This window comes from Piliocolobus tephrosceles, chromosome 6 (assembly GCF_002776525.5).
Source record: "Piliocolobus tephrosceles isolate RC106 chromosome 6, ASM277652v3, whole genome shotgun sequence".
NCBI classification, from domain to species: Eukaryota; Metazoa; Chordata; class Mammalia; order Primates; family Cercopithecidae; genus Piliocolobus; species Piliocolobus tephrosceles.
Window position 1 is genome coordinate 156,805,747 of NC_045439.1, and position 26,432 is coordinate 156,832,178.

The following is a 26,432-nucleotide window of genomic DNA, read 5'->3' on the forward strand; positions in this document are numbered from 1 at the left end:
ACCTCCATCACCACTACCTCCACCACCACCACCTCCTGTACCAACGCTTCCTGTACCACCACCTCCACCTCCATTACCACTACCACCACCAACTCTACCTCCACCACTATTACCTCTACCACTTCCACCTTCACCTTCACCACCGCTACCTCCACCACCACCACATCCTTCACCACCACCTCTACAACCACCATCTCCACCTCCACCTCCATCACCACTACCTCCACCACCACCACCTCCTGTACCAACGCTTCCTGTACCACCACCTCCACCTTCATTACCACTACCACCACCACCTCTACCTCCACCACCATAACCACCACCACTTCTACCACCATAAGCACTCCATCTTCACCACTACCTCCTCTTCCATCACCAACTCCACTTCCACCATGACCTCCACCACCACTACCACTACTTCTACCACCATAACTACTCAATCATCACCATGTGCCCAGAGCAGAGGAGCCCATGATGCTCCCTGCAGTTTCTTCCAGGCTCTCGTACTGGTGAGGGGAGAACTGGTGATAAGAGTGGGAGTGAGAACGGGGGAAGGGGCCAGTTCCTCCCACAGAACTGAGAAGCCCAGAAGTGGTGTCCATGTTCCTCCACGGGCTCTCCTTCCACCGTGTTTTCACCATTTCATGCCTAGCTCCTCTCTCACCAGCCAGGCGCCCAAGGTGGAAAAACAACTTAGGATGTGTTCAAAGTCAAAAGGTTGTTTTGTGTCAAAACAGGTCCCTGAGGCCTCTCAGGGTCCCACCGGTCTCACAGTAGAACGTCTTGAGGGGTAGAGGGAGGTGGATAAATTTTTCATCATGAATATCTTCACAGGGTTACAGACATTTCCTGTGAGTCTGCATGGATTCTCTTTTTTTCTTTTCCTTTTTTTTTTGAGATAGAGTTTGCTCTGTTGCCCAGGCTGGAGTGCAATGGCATGATCTCGGCTTACCGCAACTTCCGCCTCCTGGGTTTTAGTGATTCTCCTGCCTCAGCCTCCCGAGTAGCTGGGATCACAGGCGCCCACCACCATGCCCAGCTAATTTTTGTATTTTTAGTAGAGATGGGGTTTCACCAGGTTGACTAGGCTGGTCTCAAACTCCTGACCTCAGGTGATCCACCTGCCTCGGCCTCCCAAAGTGCTGGGATTACAGACATGAGCCACTGAGCCTGGCCAGATACTTTTTTATATCAGGAGAAAGAAGTGTCTCTTCAAATGTAAAAAAAAAAAAAAAAAAAAAAAAAAAAAAAAAAAATCACTGATGTTAAAAAAAACAAAAAAAACAATTATTCAGGGAGCAGTGACATGTGATTTATTAACCCAAAAACGCACTAAAATATAACAATCCAAATAATATCTTCTCACATATTTTCCCCCCTAATGACAAAAACTCCTCTAAAGCTTTTGAAACACGTATCCCTTTTGCCTAATGATTATCCCTTAACCTTGAGTGACTGAATCCTCTGTCACTCAAGGTTAAGGGAACATCACCATAAATTGTTAATTGGATCATTGTTTCTATTTACTGTGCACAAAACTTTTTGTTTTTCTGCTGGCAGAGAGATAAGCCACAATCTAGATTTACATCCACAGAACAGGAAATAAACTGCCTAAGTTTATGTTCTAGAATACTTTCCTCCCAAACAGAATGAACTTCACCCAACTGGCTCCATTCCCCTATTTTAGGAAGGAGGTTTGATAAGAGAAGCTGCAAAATTTCAAGCAATTTGTTAAATTTTTAAATTATCACTTAAATTTTTAAATTATCACTTCTTTGACTATACACTTAGAATCCAAGAGAAAGGAAGGGGCAGAATTAAAAAATGCAACCTGATTTGCAACCTAAACAGGCAATAACACCAGAGTGAAATGGAACAGCTAAGAATGTAAACATCATTCACTAAATCTAAAGACAAAAGGTCACTTTTCTTTTTCATATTGATTGTTATATGTCTATCACCCCAAGGGGGAAAAAAAAAAAGAACCTGCCATCTGGTTTATACACAATTTTACTCATTAAAACATTGAAGAAGGGCTCAGGTTTTCCAGGCAAAACACACACACAGAACAGAACTGTCGAGTCCAGGCTATGCCTAAGAGAATTTTACCAAGCATCTCTGGGACACTGCCTCAAGGAACCAGGGAGACTGGATGGATTCCAGTCCCCGTCAGTAAACTAGGATGCCAATCAATTATCCTGTAGGGTTACAAAATGAACTAGAATGCCCATCCCATTTAATCCCTGCAGAGAAAGCTGAAACAATCACTTCGTCCCAGGAGTGAAATGGCATCAGTCTGATCGTGCCTGGGACCAAAGCCAACAGGCTCAACTGGAACCTGAGGCCTCTCAGCCAGAAACTGGGACCAGGAAACTACAGCAAGTGGATCTCTTGCTCCACTTGCTATGTTTTTCTAAAAGCAATAAAAGTTGTATATTTTTCTTAGACAAATTTGGAAAAAATTAAAAGTAAAACATAAAAATAAAAATAGAAATATTATTCTGTTGGTTATACAAATTTGATATGTATGTATGTCAGGAGATTATTAGCTAAGTCCAAGTTTCCCTATTTCAAGGTTCTCTATTTACTTTGGCAGTCATAGGGAGTCATACATTTAATCAGAATTTTTAAATAAATTTTTAAAATAGTGTGTAGTTTTCATCGTTGTTTGAACTGTAAGAACATTTACACAGAGGTAACTATGGTGGCTAAGGTACTTCCTAAAGGAAATACAGATTTCTATTCCTACGTAATTAGAGGTCATTACAGATCCTTTACCAAATACCTTCCCTTCAGACTTCCATGGCTAAGGTTTTAAATTGGTTCTACATGATTATATTACAAAGTCAACTTCCTTAGAAAAACAATTCTGAACACCTTTAATCTTTGATGAAACCCTTTTCGAACCCATGTTTTTTTTTTCAAAAGTGTAGCCTCCCTTCTTTCTTTCAAAAAAGAAGAAAGATTTTTTTTTTTTTTTTTGCAACCAAGTCTCTCTCTGTCATCCAGACTGGCGTGCAGTGGCACAATCTTGGCTCACTGCAACCTCCATCTCCTGAGTTCGAGCAATTCTCCTGCCTCAGCCTCCCGAGTAGCTATGATTACAGACGCCTGCCACCACACCCAGCTAATTTTTGTCTTTTTAATAGAGATGGGTTTTCGCCATGTTGGCCAGGCTGGTCTCGAGCTCTTGACCTCAGGTGATCCACCCACCTTGGCCTCCCAAAGTGCTGGGATTACAGATGTGAGACACCATGCCCAGCCAAAAAGACAGAATTTTTAACGTGTAGAGAAAAAATGTTTTTTGCCCCATGCCTGAGATGCTATATGCCCCTACATATTTTGGATATTACAGTATTAATTGCCATATCTTATGGTAGAAAGTGGGAGGAGTCGAGCTGTTAAGCTCTTCTTTTTATTTTTTTTTTATTGCTTGGAAAATCAGTTATTGCTTTTCTAAAAATGAAATATGCTCATTGTAAAAACTTCTAACAATCTAAAAACATGCAGAGTAAGATACAGTAAATATAAATTGTTGCTCCACTACCCATGGCCACAAAAACCTGAGACAGAAAATGAACACAAGTTGCAAAAAACTCAAATGAATTGCAGAAATTAAGACTTCACTAACATATTCCCATTGCTGAGGGGTGGAATGTCAGCATACCAAGTCCACGGCTTTTCAACGCACTCCTCAGAAGTAGAAAACCAAAATTTAAAACAACATCATCCATGAAACCAAGTGAACCATTACACCAGAACATACAGCTCCTCCCCGGAATAAGCCTTCTATGAACCTCAACGTTTCCTCTCTTTCAATATCAACGTCAAAATGCCTTCCCTTCAGGGATACTAAGACATTTCACCTTTGAGATAGAGTCAAATAGAAAACCATCAAAAAGAAAGAAAGTAATTCTGCACCTGGGTAGTAGTATTTTTTCCTTGCTTGGAGGGTGTACTAACTTCAACCAGCTCAATTCTTTCATGAAACAAAGCAGAAAATAAACTCTCAATAATTTAAAAACATATTTATTATGATAAAAAGGTAACTCTATTTGTCATTTCTATTTGTGGAAAACTGAAGGCCATCTTTACCTCTGGAAAGCTTTTTGTCTGTTACATTCCAGAAACATTATAATCTCTCCCCCAACCAGAATGATTCTGTTTATGCAAATAAACATATTTTATGACATGCAAAATTAATTATATGATTATGCTTCAGTAATGACAATATTTTACACAATAGAAAAAAAGCTGATAAAATTTAAATTTCCATTTTTATACTCCAACAAATAATTTAAATTTGTTTCTTGATGAATTCAATGTTTCACTTCCGAAAAGCAATTCACTTCATTTTGAAGTACATTTACATTTTCTTTAGTTACTTTAACTGTTAGGTCTACTCAGCAAGAATTTACTGTCTTTTTCTTTTTCTGTTCTTGGTTAAATGTCTTCTGACAGGTCACATTTTACCTATTTAGGTCTTATGTCATCAAGTATTCAAGAACATTTTAAAGTAAAATGCTTGAATAAAATTATTTTAGTAAAAATGAAAAAATAAATGTAAAAATACATGTAAAATAAATGTAAACAAATAAAAATAAATGCAAAAATATACGTAAAAAAAAAATAGAGTACTGGCTGGACATGGTGGCTCGTGCCTGTAATCCCGGCACTTTAGGAGGCCGAGGCGGGCGGATCACAAGGTCAGGAGTTTGAGACCAGCCTGGCCAAGATGGTGAAACCCTGTCTCTACTAAAAATATAAAAAATTAGCAGGCGTTGTGGCCGGCACCTGTAATCCCGGCTACTCAGGAGGGTGAAGCAGGAGAATCGCTTGAACCCGGGAAGCGGAGGTTGCAGTGAGCTGAGATTGTGGCTCTGCACTCCAGCCTGGGCAACAGAGCAAGACTCCATCTCAAAAAAAAAAAAAAAAAGAATAAATAATAGAGTATTCCCATTTACTGAGCTTTTATTTTCAGTAGTTACAGGTAAGAGATGAAAGAGACAGAATTTAGTTTCATACTTTGATACCATTTTTTGAAACAATGGCCAATGGTACCTTTATCATTCAAAATTTTTCAAAACTCAAAAAGGACAGAAGTGAACATATCAGGTCTACCAAATAACCTAAACATTCATTAATTTACCATTGAATCTTATGATACATTAATTGAAATAAAACCGTTTTACAGCAAAGAAAATTCTAGTGTTTGCTTTACAAATGGGCATTACAGTATCTTTTTTATTCAAGTGGGGCCTGAAAATGCCAGTGTTCCTCCAAAAACATGCATGAATTTACCACATTCCCATATGAGAAATAATAATGTGTCACTTGGCCTTGAAAAAAATATGACCATTAATGTAACCACTTAGAATAAAAAGAAAGTGCCAGGAGTTCAAGACCAGCCAGGGCAACATAGTGAGACCCCATCTCTACAAAATATTAAAAAATTAGCCAGGCATAGTGGCACACGCCTATAGTCCCAACTACTTGGGTGGCTGATGTGGGAGGATCACTTGAGCCCAGGTGTTCAATACTGCAGTGAGCCATGACTGCACCACTGCCCTCCATTCGGGGCAACAGAAGGAGATCCTGGCTCTTAAAAAAAAAAAAAAAAAAGAATAGAAAGAAAGCACCATTATTAACTGAATTGGGATCTGTCCTATAATATCAGAGTAGTTATTGTCTGGCACTTGGGGTTAATCAGACACTGAAGTCTCTACTTCTATTAACACGTGGATTTGTGATTTTATAAGATATTCCCATTAATACTCTATTGAACTTAAATCAATTTTTCTTGTAGAGTTCACGAAGCATTTCTCTACCTTCATCTTTGTATCCGAATCATCATTATGAACCATTTTATAAATGTATCCTATCCATGCTAGTTAAGAAAACATTCTGGTTGGCAACCTGTTGGGTAAACCATTTCCAAAATTTAAAAATGCCTGCCACAAAGTAAGTCTGTTGCACTTTTATGACGGTAATAAAATAAAAACTTTCATACTCTTTGAAAAAATAAGAAAAGCATTGCTCAGTCCACTCACAGTGAGCTCACAGAAATCGATGCTATCAAGGCTTTTGCTTCTGTGTAATCTCCCTTTAATTCGTCTTAAAGAGGGTTTTCCTTGGCTGACACTAGAAGTAGCACCATTAGGATTTTCAGAGGATGGGGTTACCCTGCAAGAAAGAAAAAAATTATTAAAAAGACAGGTTTACAGGTGAACACATTTCTCAAGTTTCAGGTAAGCATTTACTCAAGGGTAGCTTTGGAAATGTCACACTCCGTTTTCCAGTCAAAAAGTTAAGAACCACAGCGGAGCTACATTCTATCAGATACCCTTTCTAAGTATTTCTTAGCTAGTTTAGACATCCTGACAGGGTTCAAAAGTACAATATTAAGATTCATTAGGCTGTGGGTGGTGGCTCACACCTTGTAATCTCAGCACTTTGAGTGGCCAAGGCAGGAGGATCACTTGAGCCCAGGGGTTTGAGACCAGTCTGGGCGATACAGGGAGACCCTGTCTCTACATATATACACACAAATGAAAAAATTAGCCTGGCCTGGTGGCGCATGTCCGTGGTTCTGGCTGCTTGGAAGGCTGAGGTGGGAGGATTGCTTGGGCCTGGGAGGTCAAGGCTACAGTGAGCCACCACTGCACTCCAGCCTGAGAGACAACAGTAAGACACTGTCTCATTAATCAGGTTTTTTTAAAAAAAGATTCATTAACTATCAATCCTACAACCATTGAAGAAGCCACTAATATACACTGAAGTTTCCTAGGTAAATTGGAGGTACCTGCTTCCTTCTGGGCAGGTATTTATTCAGCACTCAGTCCAGTGCCTGGCACACCCAGTACAAGTGAGCTATCATTGTGTCCGTCACAGATACTGTTCAGAATGGTTTTGTTAAGCATGAAAATAACATAAATCGAAACATGATAGCCAACACTTAATTCAGCATAATTATGGAATCACGAAAACATAGACAACAAGAAGCAGTAAACAGGCCGGGTGCAGTGGCTCACGTCTGTAATCCCAGCACTTCGGGAGGCCGAGGCGGGCAGATCATGAGGTCAGGAGTTCAAGACCATCCTGGCTAATACGGTGAAACTCCATCTCTACTAAAAATACAAAAAAAATTAGCTGGGCATGGTGGCGGGTGCCTGTAGTTCCAGCTACTCAGGAGGCTGAGGCAGGAGAATGGCGTGAACCCGGGAGACGGAGCTTGCAGTAAGCTGAGATCTGGCCACTGCACTCCATCCTGGGCGACAGAGCTAGACTCCGTCTCAAAATAAATAAATAAATAAAATAAAATAATAAAAAAAGAAGTAGTAAATAATCTAAGCCATCTATAAAGTGTACACTGGAATACATGTTCATACATATACATATAGACACAGTAAATATCATAAAACAGACTAGATATGGCTACAGTTTAGAATAAAAGTAATACATCCATATAGTTAAAACATTTGAAGAGCATAAAAAGATATAAAAATGGAAAGTAAAAGCTGCCCTTTTCCCCCTCATCCCAAACCCCTATATCTTTTCCAAAACCAACCACTATTAACAGTTCTTTGTATTGTATAATCTCCCACGCAAATGCTCATGCTTATATAAAGGTGTGTTTACTTCCTTTTGAAATTTTTTTAGTGAGGTGGCCAAATTGCATATATTGTCCTATACCTTGTATTTTTCACTTAATACATCTTAACGTTCTTCCCATAATAATCCATACAGAACCATTTCATTCTTTCCAGTGGCTAAACGGTATCCCATAATATAGATGTAATATAATTTGTTCAACTACTCCCCTACTAATGGGCACTTAGTTTGTTTTTATATGTTTGTTATCAAACCGTACGGTGATGAACATCCTTGGCAACATCTCTGGATACAAATGCATTATTTAGTTAGGAAAGATTCCTCAAAGCAGAAATGCAGACTCAGAGATGGGAGTTTTCTAAATGCTGATAGATAATACCGTTCCAAAAAGCTTTACAAATGTACATTTCCATCAACAGTATATGAGAATATCCATTTGGCGGAGTCCTTAAATACAAGGGCAACTTTATCACTTTATTATTTTATCACTCAACTTCTCCATGTCCTTCATGATATTTTTGTCTGTTGAACCGCTGATTCTGTAGAAAGGACTATTATAGAATTTCCCACCATGAACATGGATTTGTCAATTAATCCATGTCTTTTAGTTTTTGCTTTTTATATTTCAATTATTTTTTATTAGATGCCTTGATGTTTATGACACGTCTTCTTAGGGATTTAATCTTTTATCACATAAAAAGACTATGCCAATTAAAGATTTTACCTTAAATGCTATTTTGTCTGATAATTTTCCCCATCTACAATTTTATATTAATCCTTTCCTGATTTATCTTGTGTTTTCAAGTGTTTCAAGTCTCTCTCTCTTTTCAGTTTTTTTTTTTTTTTTTTGAGACGGTATCTTGCTCTGCTGCCCAGGCTGGAGTGCAGTGGCATGATCTCGGCTCACTGCAAGCTCCGCCTCCCGGGTTTATGCCATTCTCCTGCCTCAGCCTCCCGAGTAGCTGGGACTACAGGTGCCCGCCACCATGCCCGGCTAATTTTTTTGTATTGTTAGTAGATACGGGGTTTCACCATGTTAGCCAGGATGGTCTCAATCTCCTGACCTCGTGATCCGCCCACCTCAGCCTCCCAAAGTGCTGGGATTACAGGCGTGAGCCACCGTGCCTGGCCCAGTTTTTTTTTTTTTTTTAAGTTGTACCTTTAACTCTGGATAAGTAGCATGCAGCTGGATTGTTTTCTTTCTTTACCCAATCTGAGGGCTAATGTCTTTAATTTAATTTAATTAATTAATTTATTTTTTGAGACGGAGTCTCGCTCTGTCGCCTAGGCTGGAGTGCAGTGGTGTGATCTCAGCTTACTGTAAACTCCACCTCCCGGGTTCATGCCATTCTCCTATCTCAGCCTCCCGAGTAGCTGGGACTACAGGCACCCAACACCACGCCCAGCTACTTTTTTGTATTTTTAGTGAAGACAGGGTTTCACCATGTTAGCCAGGCTGGTCTTAAACTCCTGACTTCCTGATCTGCCCGCCTTGGCCTCCCAAAGTGCTGGGATTACAGGCGTGAGCCACCGTGCCTGGCCGGGTTAATGTCTTTTAAGAGCAATGTAATCCATTCAAATTTATTGCGTTTATTCATATGTTTAGATCTATTCCTGCCATCTTGTTTTGTGTTTAATGCTTTCTTCTTAAGTTTCTGCCTTATTAATTGAGCTTACTTTGTCCTCAACCACCCTGAGACCTTTTTCCCTTTACATTCAGTAGTTTGAAAGTTATACATCTTATTAGGGAAACTCTAACTCCAGTTAACTATATACACACATGCACATTATCATCTTTATGTATGTATCTATCACACACATATATCTACACATACACACACACACACATATAAACTCATATTTTCCTATCAACTCCTAGGGCTCATCAGTATGCTCACCTCCTCCTAAACAAGAAGTGGTATTATCATGTCTTCATTGCCCCTCTTTCCCAGCAACTCCACAACCCTACAAAAAGCCTCAACTCCCCTTAGAAATAGCGTCCAGGTTTCCTGGCTTCTTGTTCATACTTCTGATCCCTTTGCTTTTTTGTGATTCTTTAACTTCCTCCTCCAGATTGCTAACTTGCTTTTCAGTTTTGTGAATTAAGCCTTTCTCTTTTCTATGAATCAGTAAATTTTAAATTTCTAAAGTAGCCAGTAGTTTTTTTTTTTTTTTTTTTTTGAGTCGGAGTCTCACTCTGTCGCCCAGGCTGGAGTGCAGTGGCGCGATCTCAGCTCACTGCAAGCTCTGCCTCCCGGGTTCACGCCATTCTCCTGCCTCAGCCTCCCAAGTAGCTGGAACTACAGGCACCCGCCACCACGCCCAACTAATTTTTTGTATTTTTAATAGAGACAGGGTTTCACCATGTTAGCCAGGATGGTCTCAATCTCCTGACCTCGTGATCTGCCCATCTCAGCCTTCCAAAGTACTGGGATTACAGGCGCGAGCCACCTCGCCCAGCCTGTATCTAGTATTTTTTTATTAATGCAATATTCTCATGCATCTTTCCAGAAATAACCTTTTTTTTTTTTCTGAAAATAACCATCTAATTTTTTCCATTTTCTCAGGGATTAGTTCTTCTGTGTTTTAATTTGGTAATTCTCTGGGTACCAGCTTTCTTGAACTGTTTGGTGATTTAATGTCTACTTACATTGGTATTGGAAAACACCCATTTCCCCAGTGCGACTACTGTGGCCTGCCTTCAGTAACTCTGGCAGAGAGATGGGATACATACGCTGCCAGGTCTGTGAGGCAGCTTCTCTTGTAAGTCAGTAGCTACCTCTAGGACAGCCCTGCCTCTCTGACCCCAGTGATCCAGGTTCAACTGCAAGGTTCTTCTCTCAACAGATCTAGCCCTATCTACTAGTTACATTTCAGAGAATCCTTAAAAACTACCGGTCCACACCGGTCCACTGATGACATTCTTTATTGTTTACTCAGACTATTATCAATTTTGTTGTAGCTTTAAAAATCAATTTTCTTCTTTCACTGAATTTCTAGTGCGTCTTCCTTTCAATTGGCCTCCCAAAGTAAAATTTTTACTGGTGCCACTTTCATGATTCTCAGGATGAAAAGAAACATTGTACAGCTTTGTTCTCTTCTCTGCAGGGTAAAAGCTTCCACGAAAACAATGAGCTTTATTCAAAAGAGGACATATGGGAAAGAAAAATAGAGTTATAAAACAATATACAAATTAACTCTTCATTTCTCTCACTTTATTTTGATAGCGCTGGTAGGTGTGATCATATTTTAGAAAGTTAATGCAAACATTTAATATAAATAAATAAATCTGTCCAGCATTTTTCATAAGTTTTCTCTCATTTGACTTAGAAGGCATCACTATTCTCCCTTTATGCCAAATCTAGAAGCCTAAAAGAGCCTGTAATAAAAATTTATATCTACCAAATTTATAAATGGCAGATAGCAAAGACATTTATCAGGGTTAAACTCAATGTAATACTAAATCCAGTGAAAAATTAAAGCAGAAAGATAAAATGACCATAAATATAACTAGAAGAATAGATCCACTGCCCTCCCTACCAGGATCATAATAAAAACATGCCTGTAATACCAGCACTTTGGGAGGCTGAGACAGGAGGATCTCTTGAGCCCAGAAGTTTGAGACCAACTTGGGCAACATAGAGAGACCCCGTCTCTAGAACCGATACAAAAAATTCGCCAGGCAGGATGGCACATGCCTGTGATCCCAACTTCTTGGGAGGCTGAGGTGGGAAGATCAGGTAAGCCCAGGAGGTTGAGGTTACAGCGAACGGTGATCACACCACTGCACTCCAGTCTGGGCAATGCAGTGAGACCATGTCTCAAAATATATATATGTATGTGTGTGTGTGTGTGTGTGTGTGTGTGTGTGTGTGTATTTGGGCCCACCCTCTCTTTCCACTTCCTACCCCCACCCGATGAACACATACCACAGGCCTGGTCCCTGGAGGCAGTCCCCCACTTGCTCTGCCCATTTCCCTTCTCTTCACCTGACACTGCTAGAACAGGTCTGGTCTGCACTGCAGCCTCTACCGTCATAGCTCCCGAGGTAAGGGAGGAGGCATCCCCTCAGAGGCTCCAGCACAGCTTCCTAGACAGGCCCTCATTTGGGTGATAGCCGGCACCTGCCCCAATATTACTAACAATCCAGAAAACTGTCAACATTTAGTTCTTGGTCCCTGAATGTATCTTCCCTGGTCAAGAACATGCAGGAGAAAGATATACACCAATCCAACTCTACCCATTATGTCACACCCACAAAGCTCTGTTGGGCTCTCTGTTAGCTACAGGCCAAATGTGGACTGCTACATCTTTGACATGGGACACGGTCCTTAGCAAAGTCATTTAAATCTGACAGACATACAAATTTTCACTAGTTCAAAATACAGGCACCACAGTGCAGCACAACTTCTTGACATTCTGCAACCACCCCTCCCACACCCTTCCCTCTGCTGCAGTGCTTTTCTACTCCCCATCCCTGAAAGCCCAGCGTTCCCAGGGAGCCTTAGGTATTCATTCCTTTTGTTTCCAACTCAGGAGCTTTGGCTACAAATATTTCCAACCATCCTAGGACAAACAATTCCCAAGCTCATCTACACCACCCATTTCTAATTTCCAGTGGAAAAGAACTCAATAAAAACACAGAGTCGGGCAAAAATAATCAAGACGGTTAAAACAAAGTAATTACACAAGGACAAGTCTATCAACAAAGTAATATCTAAATATACAAGATACTTATTTCAAGATACCGGCAACTGACAGCCACAGTCAACTCAAGAGAATGCTAATGAGTGACAGCAAAGCATCCTTCCTCCACTTGAGGGGAATTCCAGACAATGATGTGAGCCAAGGAGCCGTGAGACACTGCTAAGTACAGGAGGGTAGCTGGCTTTAAAAGGATGCTAAATCCGGCAGGGTGCAATGACTCACACCTGTAATCCCAGGACTTTGGGAGGCCGAGGCAGGTGGATCAAGAGGTCAGGAGATTGAGACCATCCTGGCTAACACGGTGAAACCCTGTCTCTACTAAAATACAAAAAATTAGCCGGGTGTGGTGGCGGGCACCTGTAGTCCCAGCTACTTGGGAGGCTGAGGCAGGAGAATGGCGTGAACCCAGCGGGTGGAGTTTGCAGTGAGCTGAAATTGTGCCACTGTACTCCAACCTGGGAGACAGCGAGACTCGTCTCAAAAAAAAAAAAAATTGCTAAATCCTTCTGAAGGATACTTCAGGAAAAGCTAGTAAAATGCTAATTTTTGTTTATAAGCATTGGACTTCAGAAAGCTTAATAACTCATGTAATAGGTTAATAGTAAACAGTCATTTGATGAACTTAGAAATAATAATGTGCACAACTGCCAATAATTAGGTCATTTAAAAAATTATGGGCTGGACACAGTGGCTCATGCCTGTTATCACAGCACTTTGGGAGGCCAAGGAGGGTGGATCACCTGAAGGTCAGGAGTTTGAGACCAGCCTGGCCGACATGGTGAAACCCCGTCTCTACTAAAGATATAAAAAATTAGTCAGGTGTGGTGGTGGGCGCCTATAATCCCAGCTAGTTAGGAGGGTGAGGCAGAAGAATCACTTGAACCCGGGAGGTGGAGATTGCAGTGAGCTGAGATCACGCCACTGCACTCCAGCCTGGGCGACAAGAGTGAAACGTCGTCTCAAAAAATAAATAAATAAATAAATTACGAAAGGACATGGGTATTGGAGCCCTTCACATCCCAACGAGGACCTCAGTGATCCATAAGTGGGCCGGGGGACCACCCTTGGAGAAACAACCTTCTATGGGGCACTTACCAGTCATTTTATTATCTGTTTTCAGTTATTTTCTCCTTCTAGACTCTCATCTCACTGATCAATTGTCTTTTAAACCTTGATGAATTGAATCTGAGCAAGTCAATGACCTAATTTGTAAAACTAGGAAAATATAGCACCTACCTCATAAGGGTGCTCTAAGTTAAATAATGACAGGATACTTGGAAAGCACTAATACAGAGTCTGGCAAGTAATAGCTCAATGAATAGCAACTCTTATGGTTTTTGGAATCTGATTATTAGATGACTACTTGAATGAATATACTGATAGTGCATGGCCTTAATCACTGAATCAAACAACTGGGGAAATGTCAGAGTATAAAGAAAATGAAACGACACCCTTTTTCTCCCTAAGCCCACTGTAAATACTTTTTTTTAAAATTTTTATTTCTGAGATGGAGTCTCGCTCTGTCGCCAGGCTGGAGTGCAGTGGCGTGATCTCGGCTCACTGTAACCTCTGCCTCCTGGATTCAAGCGATTCTTCTGCCTCAGCCTCCCAAGCAGCTGGGACTACAGGCGCGCGCCACCACACCCAGCTACTTTTTGTATTTTTAGTAGAGACAGGGTTTCACCATGTTGGCCAGGATGGTCTCGATCTCTTGACCTCGTGATCCGCCCGCCTCAGCCTTCCAAAATGTTTGGATTACAGGTGTGAACCACTGTGCCCAGCCCACTGTAAATACTATTAAAGCACATAATGCAAAACTCAAGACTGACAGCAATAAATTATGAAAATATTTTCTGCATATTACATTAGAAAAGAGTAACTATTATTTGTGCCTCACACCTGCAGAACAGCAGCATGAATGTCACCTTACTTAGAATGTTACCATGTTTAGAAACAGAGTCTTTGCTGATGTAATTAAGTTAAAGGTCTCCGGAAGAGATCATCCTGGATCATCCAGGTGGGCCCTAAATCCAATGACAAGTGTCCTCATAAGAGACAGAGGAATAAGTAAGTCAGTCTCCAGGATGTCAGAGGGAAGCTGTTTTAGTTGCAGTGGAGATTCTAATATGGCCTGCAGAAGAATCCATCTGCCTATGTATACATCATATTATACAATGGAGCATTTATTTTATGAGCTTCTAATTTATAATTTGAAATAAATTAAAAATGAAAAGTTTTAGTCTTCTAAAAAAAAAGAGAGAGAGAGAGGAGAAGACACAGAGACGCAGAGGTCATGTGAAGGCAGAAGCAGAGAATGGATTGATGCAGCCACAGAGAATGTTCGAAAGAGGCAAGGAAGGATCCTCCCTGAGAGCATTTGAGGGAGCGTGGCCCTGCCAACACTTTGATTTTGGACTTCTAGCCTTCAGAACTGAGAAAATAAATCTCTTGTTTTCAGCCACCAAGTTTACGTGATCTGTTACAGCATCCCCTGAAAACACAAAGCCCCACTGCTTCTTTTCAACATTGGCAATTCTAGGAGGTCTCCCAAAGGAAGCCGGCAGGCTCTGCAAACTTACACCTGCCTCAGGTAGAGGTAACCAGGCTTTGTTCTGGGTTCCTAAGTAATGATTCAGAACCAAACACTGCAAACGCTTCTGCTTCCTACATTTTTTGGAGAAGGGGATGAGGAGAACAGGGTTCCTACAGGCTCCACTGATGTGGGTCTCATTGTCTGCTTTAGTTTCCACCTAAGTTGGTCTGCAAATATAATTCTCCTTACGAGATTTGCAGAGCCAATCAGAAAGACAGAAGATATTGCACAAAGAAAAACTGACAGGCGCAAATGCCCAAGCGAGATGGAAGTGTGGGAATGAGGCATGCAACCCTGCCCTTTACACTGGCAGGAGCCTTTCCATATAGACCGCAATAAAGACGGAGAAACACAGATATATAAATACCTTCATGTAAATCTTCACATATGCCTTGACCAGTTTTCGTAATACATCCTCACATTTATTTATTTATTTATTTAGAGACAGATTCTTGCTCTGTCACCCAGGCTGGAGTGCAATGGTACAATCTCGGCTCACCGCAACCTCCGCCTCCTGGGTTCGAGCGATTCTCCTGCCTCAGCCTCTTGAGTAGCTGGGATTACAGGCACACACCACCACACCTGGCTAATTTTTATATTTTTAGTAGAGACAGGGTTTCACCATGTTGGCCAGACTGGTCTTGAACTCCTGACCTCAAGTGATTCACCCATCTTGGTCTCTCACAGTGCTAGGATTACAGACATGAGCCACCACGTCCGGTCCTCGCATTTGTAAATAGGCACAAGCTGGTGCATTCCAAGGTCTTATAAGCGTTGTTGATGTCTGCTATTGGTTTCCACCCACCACTCGAGAGACAGGACCTACATCCTACTATCTTCCAGACATACGATGGTACCTTATGTCTCAAATACTCCATGTGCGGTTGCTATGGAACTAGCAAAATGAAACATTATCTAGAAAATAAATCCGAAGTGTATAAGAGAAAAATGAATCTGGCAGAACAATGTTCTCCAGCTTAAGAATATGAAGTATTCTACCTCTCTGTTTAAAAGAGCCACTCACTCCAGAGTCTTCACAGAGCATGCTCTTCCCTTTGCCGCTGTAGAATTAGACGAATGTTTGCAAGTTAACATTGAGTGGAAATTATGAAATGATTATCTAAGATCATGGAAAAGCTCAACAAAAGCCCCTTGCCTTTTCAAGGCCATCTCTTAGTAAGATGGCTTTTATCCCTGGCCCTAACTCACTGCCTACCTCAAACATGAATTGCTTGGACATAAAATTACCTGGATTTTATTTCCTTGTGTCCTCTCTTCAGAAATTCTTTGAGAATGTGTTTTCAGAAGCAGAACCCCAATGATGGAAAAGAATAAACCTAGTTTCCTAACTTTGTGACCAAAGGCTGCTAACACTGATGTCTAATAATTCCTCCAATATTATTCTCACGTCTTAATTTTTAAACTGGCTTGGGCACAGTCGGTCACACCTGTAATCCCAGCACTTTGGAAGGCCAAGGTGGGTGGATCACCTAGCGTCAGGAGTTCGAGACAAACTTGACCAACATGGTAAAGCCCCATCAGTACTAAAAATACAAAAAATTAGTCGGGTGTGGTGGCATGCACCTGTAATCCCAGCTACTCAGGAGGCTGAGGCAGGAGAATCACTTGAACCCTGGAGGCAGAGGCTGCAATGAGCCAAGATCTGCCACTGCACTCCAGCCTGGGCAACAAGAGCAAAACTGTTTCAAATAAATTAAATAAATAAATAAATAAATAAATAAATAAATAAATAAATAAATAATTTAAAACTGAACATTAAGAAAATAGATTTCCCTTGGCTGGGCGTGGTGGCTCACGCCTGTAACCCCAGCATTTTGGGAGGCCGAGGCAGGCGGATCACAAGGTCAGGAGATCGAGACCATCCTGGCTAACACTGTGAAACCCAGTCTCTACTAAAAGTACAAAAAATTAGCCAGGCATGGTGGCGGGCGCCTGCAGTTCCAGGTACTTGGGAGGCTGAGGCAGGAGAACGGTGTGAACCCAGGAGGCGGAGCTTGCAGTGAGGCAAGACCACGCCACTGCACTACAGCCTGGGCAACAGTGCAAGACTCAGTCTCAAAAAAAAGAAAACAGATTTCCCTAACATATTATTTCCCAGTCACAAATTATTAAGAATCCATTTATTCAGCAAATATTTATTGAGAAGCTTTCTGATACATTTGAACCAGACATTAGCTGCAGGTGTTTTACAGCAATGAATGAAACAGACAAAAGCTCTCTCCCTCATGCAGCTTACGTTTTAGTGAGGAGAGGGGGAATATATATGAAAAATAAGTAAAATAAACAGTGTGTTAGTTATTGATAAGTGCTCAGGAGAAAAGCAAAATGGGAGATATGACTGCTGGTGCTGGTATCTCCCATACTCCCACATACCATCAATCTGAGAAGCGATCTTCAAGTGTTACCCCTTCTTCCTTCACTGTAGTGACAGTCTTCATTTATTTGCTATCATCTCCCACGGACATGTTTTAATTCAACTGCGGCTAATCTTGTCTTCTAAGTGTTGTCACTTGTTGTTCATCACATTAAAATATCTTTCTTTTTTTTTTTTGAAACGGAGTCTCACTCTCGCCCAGGCTAGAATACAGTGGCACAATCTTGGCTCACTGCAACCTCTGCCTCTTGGGTTCAAGTGATTCTCCCGCCTCAGCCTCCCGAGTAGCTAGGATTACAGTCAGGCACCACCACGCCTGGCTAATTTTGTATTTGTTTGTTTGTTTTATTTGTTTGTTTATTTGGTAGAGACGGGGTTTCACCACGTTGATCAGGCTGGTGTTGAACTCTAGACCTCAGGCGATACGCCTGAGTGCTGGGATTACAGGCGTGAGCCACTGCATCCGGCACATTAAAATATCTTTTGCAGAATACATTTATTTTTTAAAAAAACAAATTGGTGGAGGCAGAAAGACACTAAGATTTACTAAGCACCTATGATTAAGCCAGGCACAGTGGCACACACCTTCGTATTCATTATCAGAGTTGATCTGTATATATCCCCATGAGGGAGATAATAAGATTCTCATTTTACAGAGGAAGAAACAGACACTCCAGGAACTTGTTTAAGGTCACACAGTACGTGGCACAGCTGAAATCTGAACTTTGCTGTCCATATTTGTCTTACCTTCAAAATTCTCCACTTTTAGGATTCTTTTTCTTAACCCATCTTTTTCTTGGCTGACCACTATAGACTTTGGTAAGGATCATTCTTTCACACTGTCTTACACAGCAGGAATTACTTTCCTCATTACCTAAAAGCAGCCTCATCTCCTTTCTCTATAACCTTAGGATTGAATTAGACTGTGTTCAGTTGAACTGAATAAAACCTTTATGAGCTACATTGACCACTAATTTTAAAATTAAAATGACCACTGACTGTCATGACAACCGGCATCTTTTTTCTGTAGTCATCTTCCCTTTACTAGATTACTTCTTTTGCAAAAGAACCTTAAGCCTAAATCTCAAGCCAGTGGAATACCTAGGTGGCTCCTAGGATTCCATCTGGATTACGGAATATTATTAATAAAACGCAATATATAATCCTGTAGATAATCAGCAACGTAAACCAGTAAGGTCCAGACATTTTTCTTGAAAGGTGTTTTTTCTTCATTACCTCAGTAACAGTCCAGGTCGGAGGAACTGGAACGCATGCAGGTAGAAAACAGTCCCTGACAATGCAGTAATAATGTCCCAACTTATTCCCCTTGCCTTACTCGTCCTCTACTATGCACTCAGCAGCAGATGAATTTTTGAAAAATAACTGAAAACGCACACCGTGATACTCATGAATTCTCTGCTGTCTCCGCGAGAGCCTGGCTGGAAATTCTGAGCCAGAACCCGCCGTAATGGAGCAGAAAGGACAGACAGAGGCGGGAGGCCGACGCCCGGGTGCGGGTGCCAGGGGTCCCGGCAGCTCCTCGCCCCCGTACGCGCCGCGGGCACAGCGAGGGTCTCGGCGGAACCAGCCAGCGGGCACGCGGCACAAGGCGGCACTCGGCCCTGCGCTCGGCCTCGGCTGCTGCGCCCCGCGCGCCCGCGCCCCGTCGGGCCCGGCAGCCTCGGCCTCGCCCCCGCCCGGCCGCCCCGGCCCCCGCTCCCACTCCGGTCCCCGCCCCGGCCCGCGCCTGGCCCGGCTGCGGTTCCGCGCCCGCGCGGCCGCCTCACCACAGCTTCCTCTTGAGCGGCAGGAGGCTGCCGCGGTTGGAGGGAGTGACGCCGATGGCCATCTGCAGCACCGTCAGGTATTTCTGGTACTTCATCTTGTCCCCGCTCCGCTCGCGGGCAGGGCCCCGCCGCCGCCGCCGCCGCCGCAGACACAGCCCCTCCAGGCGCCGCATAGATCAGCTCTGGCCCATCCGCCGCCGCCACAGCTCCCGCCGCTCCCGCGCCCGCCGCGCCCGCCGCTGCGGCCGTGCGTGGCTCGGACTCCCGCTCCCGCCGCCGCCGTCGCCGTGCGTGCCCGGCCGCTCCCGCCGCCGCCGTGCGTGGCCCGCAGCTCCCGCCGCCGCCGCCCCTTCCACCCCTGCAGGCCGTGGCCCCGCGGCGCGCTGCGGCGGGCGGGTGCGGGTCTCGCGGGAGGCCGGGCTGGCGTGGCTCCCGCTCCAGAGCCGCTGGGCGAGGCCGGGCCACCTGCGCCCGCGTGTCGCGGTGTTTTCAGCGGCTGGCAGGGGCTCGTTTTCAACCGTTAGCACCCAAAGAGAATACACAGCACACTTACAGCACAGATGAAAAAAAAAAAAAAAAAAAAAAGCACCGCCTGTTGGTTTGTCACCATCAATTGATGTGTTCTACCCCAAAGCAGTTGACTTCACATTGACATAATGCATATTGTGAATACGTACTACACGCACATGCAGTCCTCGCTTGCACGGTAATTCTGGACCCTGGAAATGACTGAACCATGCAAAACTACCTTAATAATAAATAGGAAAAACTAAGATAGTTCCACGACTTTAGACAGTTTTTCTCAAAACATTTAAAGCAGTCCGGGCGCGGTGACTCACGCCTGTAATCCCAGCACTTTGGGAGGCCCAGACGGGAGGATGGCGTGAGCCCAGGAGTTCGAGACCAGCCCTGGGCAACACAGTGAGACCCTGTCTCTACAAAATAAAAAAAATGAGCCAGGCGTGGTGGTGTGCACCTGTAGTCCCAGCTTCTCAGGAGGATGAGGGGGGAGAATCGCTTGGGCCGGGGAAGCCAAGGCTGCAGTGAGCCAAGGTCGTACCACAGCACTCCAGCCTGGGTGACAGAGCAAGTCCTTGTCTTGGAAAAAACAAACAGCAACAACAAAAGAACCATTCAAAACTCGCTTAACTAATGGTTACAAATACACTGTATATGGAAATAAAAAAAGTTTAAAACATTCAAACATTGAGAATTAAAGTGTTTTATGTCTTTGTAAAAATAAAACTTATTAAGAATAACTTGAACAGTGCTTGTCTTCTTCTAGTGTAACTCTTATATACCAAGAGAACACCTTTTCTGTGCCTTGGCAAAACATCACATTTGGATTACACGCAGTATTTTGTCTTTTGCACTTCCAATGCCATGCAATGTCTCAGAGTTCCTTTAATGTAAAATTTTTTTGTGGACCTCACTTCCTCCGGGACATCCTCATCCTTTTTGTCACAGCCGCTTTCCTTTCAGTGTGCTTTGAGTAAGTTTCACTGACTGCATATCTAGTTTCTGGAAAGTCAGCACTCCCACAGTTGTCTATTTCTTCTATAGTACTTCATTTGCATTCAATTTGAATTTCACTTCAATTCCATCTTTATCTTTTTTTTTATTTCTTTGCTGCACTTTCATCTTTGTTGACCAATTCCCTTTCAATTATCCATTTTTATACAACGCTGTGTGAGTTTAACACTTGGAGAAAAGGAAGCAACACGATTGCACACTTTGCTGCCAGTGCCTAAACTAGCAGTGCAATGACCCATCACTGACAGATCTTGAAAGAACTGCTATGATTGGTCACTGGTTGTTATGGACATCTATTGTTTATATAGGGATTTGGGGACTAAACAGCTAGAAGCAAAGATTGTACTATATGCGTTCACAGTTAAAATGGCGTGATAACTGAAATTTGTTTTCTTGTTTTTGTTTTGTTTTGTTTTGAGACAGGATCTCATGCTGTTGCCCAGCTGGAGTGCAGTGGCACAGTCATGGCTCACTAGAGCCTCTACCTCCCAGGCTCAAGCGATCTTCCCACCTGGGCCACCCAAGTAGCTGGAACTACAGGCACACACCACTAAACCTGGCTAATTTTTGTATTTTTATTTTTTGAAGAGACAGGATCTCACTATGTCGCCCAGGCTGATCTCAAACTCCTGGGCTCAAGCGATCCTCCCACCTCAGCCTCTCAAAGTGCTGCAATTATAGGCATGAGACACCATGCCCCATCCAGTAACTAAAATTTCAACCATATTGTTGAGATACTGGTGTTATTTAACTAAATAGCTGACATCAGTCATATCTGAACCTGCAAAGCAAAGGATGCCTATTTGGATATATGCATACTATATATGTGGGTGTATATATAGTATATATGAAGAGTACCAATAATAAGCACCTATGCATCCACCAGGCAGAAGTGTTAACCCCCTCCCTCCACAGCTCACCCCTCCGGCACCTCTATTTAAACACTTTATCTTCAAATTAATTAGCATGTAAGATAAAAACAACACAATCTTCCTGGGGTTTGGGTTCCCAACATGATTTCACAGTCACTTAAGTAGGAAAGCAGGTCTAAATATTTCACTTTCCTTTACCCAGAGATTTTAGTTCTCACATAAAATGAGGAATTGGCAGGTTTTTGACCCTTCGGATATATATCCCCCTGGGAGGGGGCATCCTTGGAGCAGAACTTTTAAGAAACAACAAGGCCTGTTCTTATATACTCACCATGTCAAACGTATGTTTGGCCTTTAGCATTACCTGGTCATAATACTTGTAAGATATTTGATGAAAATAATAAACTGTGCTCAAAGATTTAGACACCTGGAGGATGAGGGACCTATTCAGGATAATAAACAATAAAAATAAACCTGGGAGAAGCACTTCTAGAGAGTGGTAGAAAATCTGCTTCTCCATAAAAGGGAGCACACTGGTAAAGATGGTTAAAACCTACTCCAGAAATTAACCAAACACTTACAACAGTCCAAGGAGTATTTATTCAAGAAAAATTAGTGAATCTTGGTGAGTATGATGAGCTTTATGGCATTTTGATCTGCCCAATTCTCATCTCCTTCTCTCCAGCTCTACAAGTAGCCTGGGAAGCCAACAGCCTCACAACCACAGTAGCTTTGAAGCAGCCACTAGATGGGGCAGAATGGGTTTAGATCTTCTCAAAAGCCCCATACTAAGTAAACTGTCATTATTTGACCTGTCCGGAAGCACCTTGAAAAGTTCCATCCTCAGGGTGTGTCTTTATTTGACCTGGTTCAGAACTTGCTCTGTGCAAACAGCCCTGTCCCTAGTGTATTTGTTGAAAACAATCAGTTGCAATTGTTTAACATCACAGATACCTGAGATGGTGAAACCATTTGGTACTAACAAGAGGCTAACCAAAAAAGTTAAACAAACAAAAAACATGGGCAATGAGAGTCCATATAGTTCCTTGAAAAGCTCTGACATATACCTAGGAATTCAGAATGTCATGCAGGACATGCATGTACATGCAGGACCGTGAACACACCCAGAAAACACCTGAGAAGACTCTAATCTCTCACCTCTGTCTAACCTTGAGTTTCAGTGCAAGCAGAAAATAAAGGCTAAGGAAGAATCATAACCTACCTACCACAATGTGCAAGGCATGCCCCAGCACACACAGCCTCTCTGCAAAAGCTAGGGGATTTATTGGTTCAGAGCATTTAAGAAAATATCCATTCAGTCATTAGCTGGGCACTAAACTATCCAAGCAGAGACTTTAATGGCTGCACACAACAAAGAATATAGACTTTCTAGATTAGTCCAGCAAAGTCACTAAACCAGCAACAAACCTCAGTGGAGAGGAGGGGATATGATTTCTAGAGTTTCCACATTATATTATTCAAAATGTCCAGATTGCAACAAAAAAATTCACGACATCCAAAAAAACCAAAATTATGGCCTATATGCAGGAAAAAGCAGTTAAACCATTCCTGAGGAACTCCAGGCATTGGACTCACTGAACAAAGACTTTAAATCAGCCATTATGAATATGTTCAGAGAACTGAAGGAAACCATGTCTAAAGAACTAAAGGAAAATGTGAGAATGATGTCTTACCAAATAGATAATATCAATAAACAGAAGTTTTAGAAAATAGAAACTCTGGAGTTGAATAGTACAAAAAGTGAGATGAAAAACTTCTCTAGAGGAGCTCAATAACAACATATTTGAACTGGTAAAAACAAAAGGGAGTGAACTTGGAGATAACTCAGTTGAAATTATCCAGGCTGAGAAACAGAAAGAAAAAGAATGAAGAAAATGAACAATGTCTCAGAGACTTATGGGAAACTATGAAGTATATCAACATACACTTATAAAGTCCGGAAGCCCCAGAAGTCCCAGAAGGAAAGGATAGAGAGAAAGGAACACAAAGAATATTGGAAGAAATAAGGCTTCCCATACTTTATGAAAAACATTAATCTGCCATCCACGGAGCTCAAAAAACTTGAAGTAGTGACCTAGACACATAATAGTCAAACTGTCGAAAGCAAAAGATGATGAGAAAATTTTGAAAGCAGCAAAAGAGAAACAACTCATCACACACAAAGGATCCTCAATAAGATCAACAGCTGACTTCTCATCATAAATCATGAAGGTCAGAAGGTAGTGGGAAGATGTATTTAAAGGGAGGAAAGAAAAATATCCTTCAAAAATGAAAGAGAAATTATGGCATTCCAGGTAAACAAAAAGTAAATGAAATCATCACTAGCAGATATGCACTATTACCAAAGGGAATCTTTCAGGCTGAAATGAAAGAACATTAGAAATTTAAATCAACATAAAGAAAATAAGAGCACCGATTCTGATAACTACATAATTGAGTATAAAATACAGTATAAAATTATTTTATTTTATTTTATTTTTGAGACAGAGTCTCACTCTGTCACCCAGGCTGGAGTGCAGTGGCATAATCTCAGCTCACTGCAAGCTCCACCTCCCGGGTTCCCGCCATTTTCCTGCCTCAGCCTCCCGAGTAGCTGGGACTACAGGCACCAACCACCAAGCCCAGCTAATTTTTTTGTATTTTTAGTAGAGACGGGGTTTCACTGTGTTAGCCAGGATTGTCTCGATCTCCTGAACTTGTGATCCACCTGCCTTGGCCTCCCAAAGTGCTGGGATCACAGGTGTTAGCCACTGCACCAGGCTGACAATTTTTAAAATTAAAAAATTTTAAATTAAAAAATGTGTTTGAACACTCTTATTTCAAACACAACTGCATCAAACAATGGTTATGAGCTGTGTTGATGGGCTTTTAATATATAAACATACAATTTGTTTGACAATCATATCACAAAGATAAGAGGGACAGAATGGATGTGTATTGGAGCATAGTTTTGGCATGCTATTGAAATTAAGGCAAGGCATGGTAGCTCATGCCTATAATCCCACTACTTTGGGAGGCCTGGGTGGGAGAATTGCTTGAGCCCAGGAATTCGAAACCAGCCTGGGCAACACAGTGGGATTTCGTCTCTACAGAAATAATAAATAAATAAATAAATAAATAAATAAATATTAGCCAGGCATGGTGGCACGTGCCTGTAGTCCCAGCTACTTGGGAGGGTGAGGTGGGAGGATCACTTGAGCCTGGAAGATGGAGGCTGCAGTGAACCATGACTGTGCCATTGTACTCCAGGCTGAGCAACAGTGGGAGACCCTGTCTTGAAAAAAGAAAAAAAAAAAGAAAGGAAATTAAGTTAGTATTAATACTACTTAGATTATTTTAAGTTAAGAAGCTAATTGTAATCCCCAAGATGACTATTAAGAAAATGATTTTTTCAAAATGTTATACAAGAAATAACAAGGAAATTAAAATGATACAGTAGAGAATATACAGCACAAAAGAAAACAGTAACAGAAGACTAGAACAAAACAAGACATAAGACACATAGAAAGCAAACAGCAAAATGGCAGACATAAATTCTACCTTACCACTAATTACATTAAAGGTAAATGTACTAAGCATTCCAATCAAAAGACAGAGATTGGTAAAATGGATCTTAAATGTATAACCTAATCTTCCACTTTGAGCAGCCAGAAAGAGGAGCAGAATAAACTCAAAGCAAGGAAAAGGAAGGAAATCATAAGGATTAAGAGTGGAAATAAATGAAATGAAGAATAAAAAAAGAGAGAAAATCAGTAAAACCAAAAGTTGGTTCTTAGGAAGTATTAAATATCAATAAAGACAACAGACCTTCAGCTAGACTGACCAAGTGAGAGAGAGAACTCAAATTACTAACTTTGGAATGAAAGAGGGGACATTAATGCCAACCTTGCAGAAACAAAAGTGACTGTAAGGAGTATAGTGTGGGTAATTATGTAGTCCCAGCTACTCGGCAGGCTGAGGTGGGAAGATCAGTTGAGACCAGGAGGTGGAGGTTGCAGTGAGTTAAGATTGCACCACTATCCTTTAGCCTGGGTGACAGAGCAAGAGTCTGTCAAAGAGAAGGGAAGGGAAGGGAAGGGAAGGGAAGGGAAGGGGAGGGGAGGGGAGGGGAGGGGAGGGGAGGGGGAGAAAGAAAGAGAAAGAAAGAAAGAGAGAGAGGAAGGAAGGAAGGAAGGAAGGAAGGAAGGAAGGAAGGAGGGAAGGAAGGAAGGAAGGAAGGATCTACCTATGTGAATTGGAAAACTTCCTAGAAAGACCAAACTACTGAAATGGACTCAAGAAGAAACAGAAAATCGGAATAGAAGTATAACAAGCAAGGAGATTAAATTGGTAAGAAGAAAAACTTCCCACGAAGAAACAATGGCTTTATCAGTTTTGTTCACTCCTTTATCTCCTGCACCCAGAACAGTGCCCTGGTGTATCACAAGCAACCAATAAATATTTGTTGAACTTGAGACAAGATGTTAATACAAAGTGAAAGACTTCATGACTTATCATAAAGCATATCATTTTTCTAAAGAACAGAGTTTTGCATGCAATGTAGAAAATATTACAGCTGGAAAGTTGACATCATTTTATGTAGTCAAAGAAATAAAAATTTGCTATTAGTTCTCAGATGATAGCCAGTGCTTCAAGGGAAAATGTGGGAGCTGCTACTATTGGCACTATGCGAGGTCCAAGGGAGTGGTTTTCCAACCTGCCTCCCAGTGAATACAACCTCAAGGGTTACAGCACCTGAGCCTGTTGCTCCACCTTCCTCAAAGACAAGGTCCTTCCAACCTATTTTGACTACCATGCACAGTTAGCAGTATATTTTATTTTATTTTATTTTATTTTATTTTATTTTATTTTATTTTATTTTATTTTATTTTATTTTAGATGGAGTCTTGCTCTGTCATCCAGGCGTGAGTGCA

The 26,432-nt window shown here is 41.8% G+C and overlaps 1 protein-coding gene across 2 annotated transcripts in view; it reads right to left on the reverse strand.

Moving 5' to 3' along the window:
• The window catches only part of TJP1 (tight junction protein 1), a 288,086-nt gene extending 268,613 nt beyond the window's left edge, over nt 1-19,473 (reverse strand). For both annotated transcript variants that reach the window (XM_023187696.2, XM_023187694.2), the window contains exons 1-2: nt 19,094-19,473; nt 6,051-6,183 (exon numbers count right to left, since the gene is read on the reverse strand). In XM_023187696.2, the coding sequence (XP_023043464.1) occupies nt 6,051-6,183; nt 19,094-19,266 (306 nt within the window). In that variant the 5' untranslated portion in view covers nt 19,267-19,473. The remainder of the gene's footprint in view (nt 1-6,050; nt 6,184-19,093) is intronic.
• Nucleotides 19,474-26,432: the final 6,959 nt, after the last annotated feature.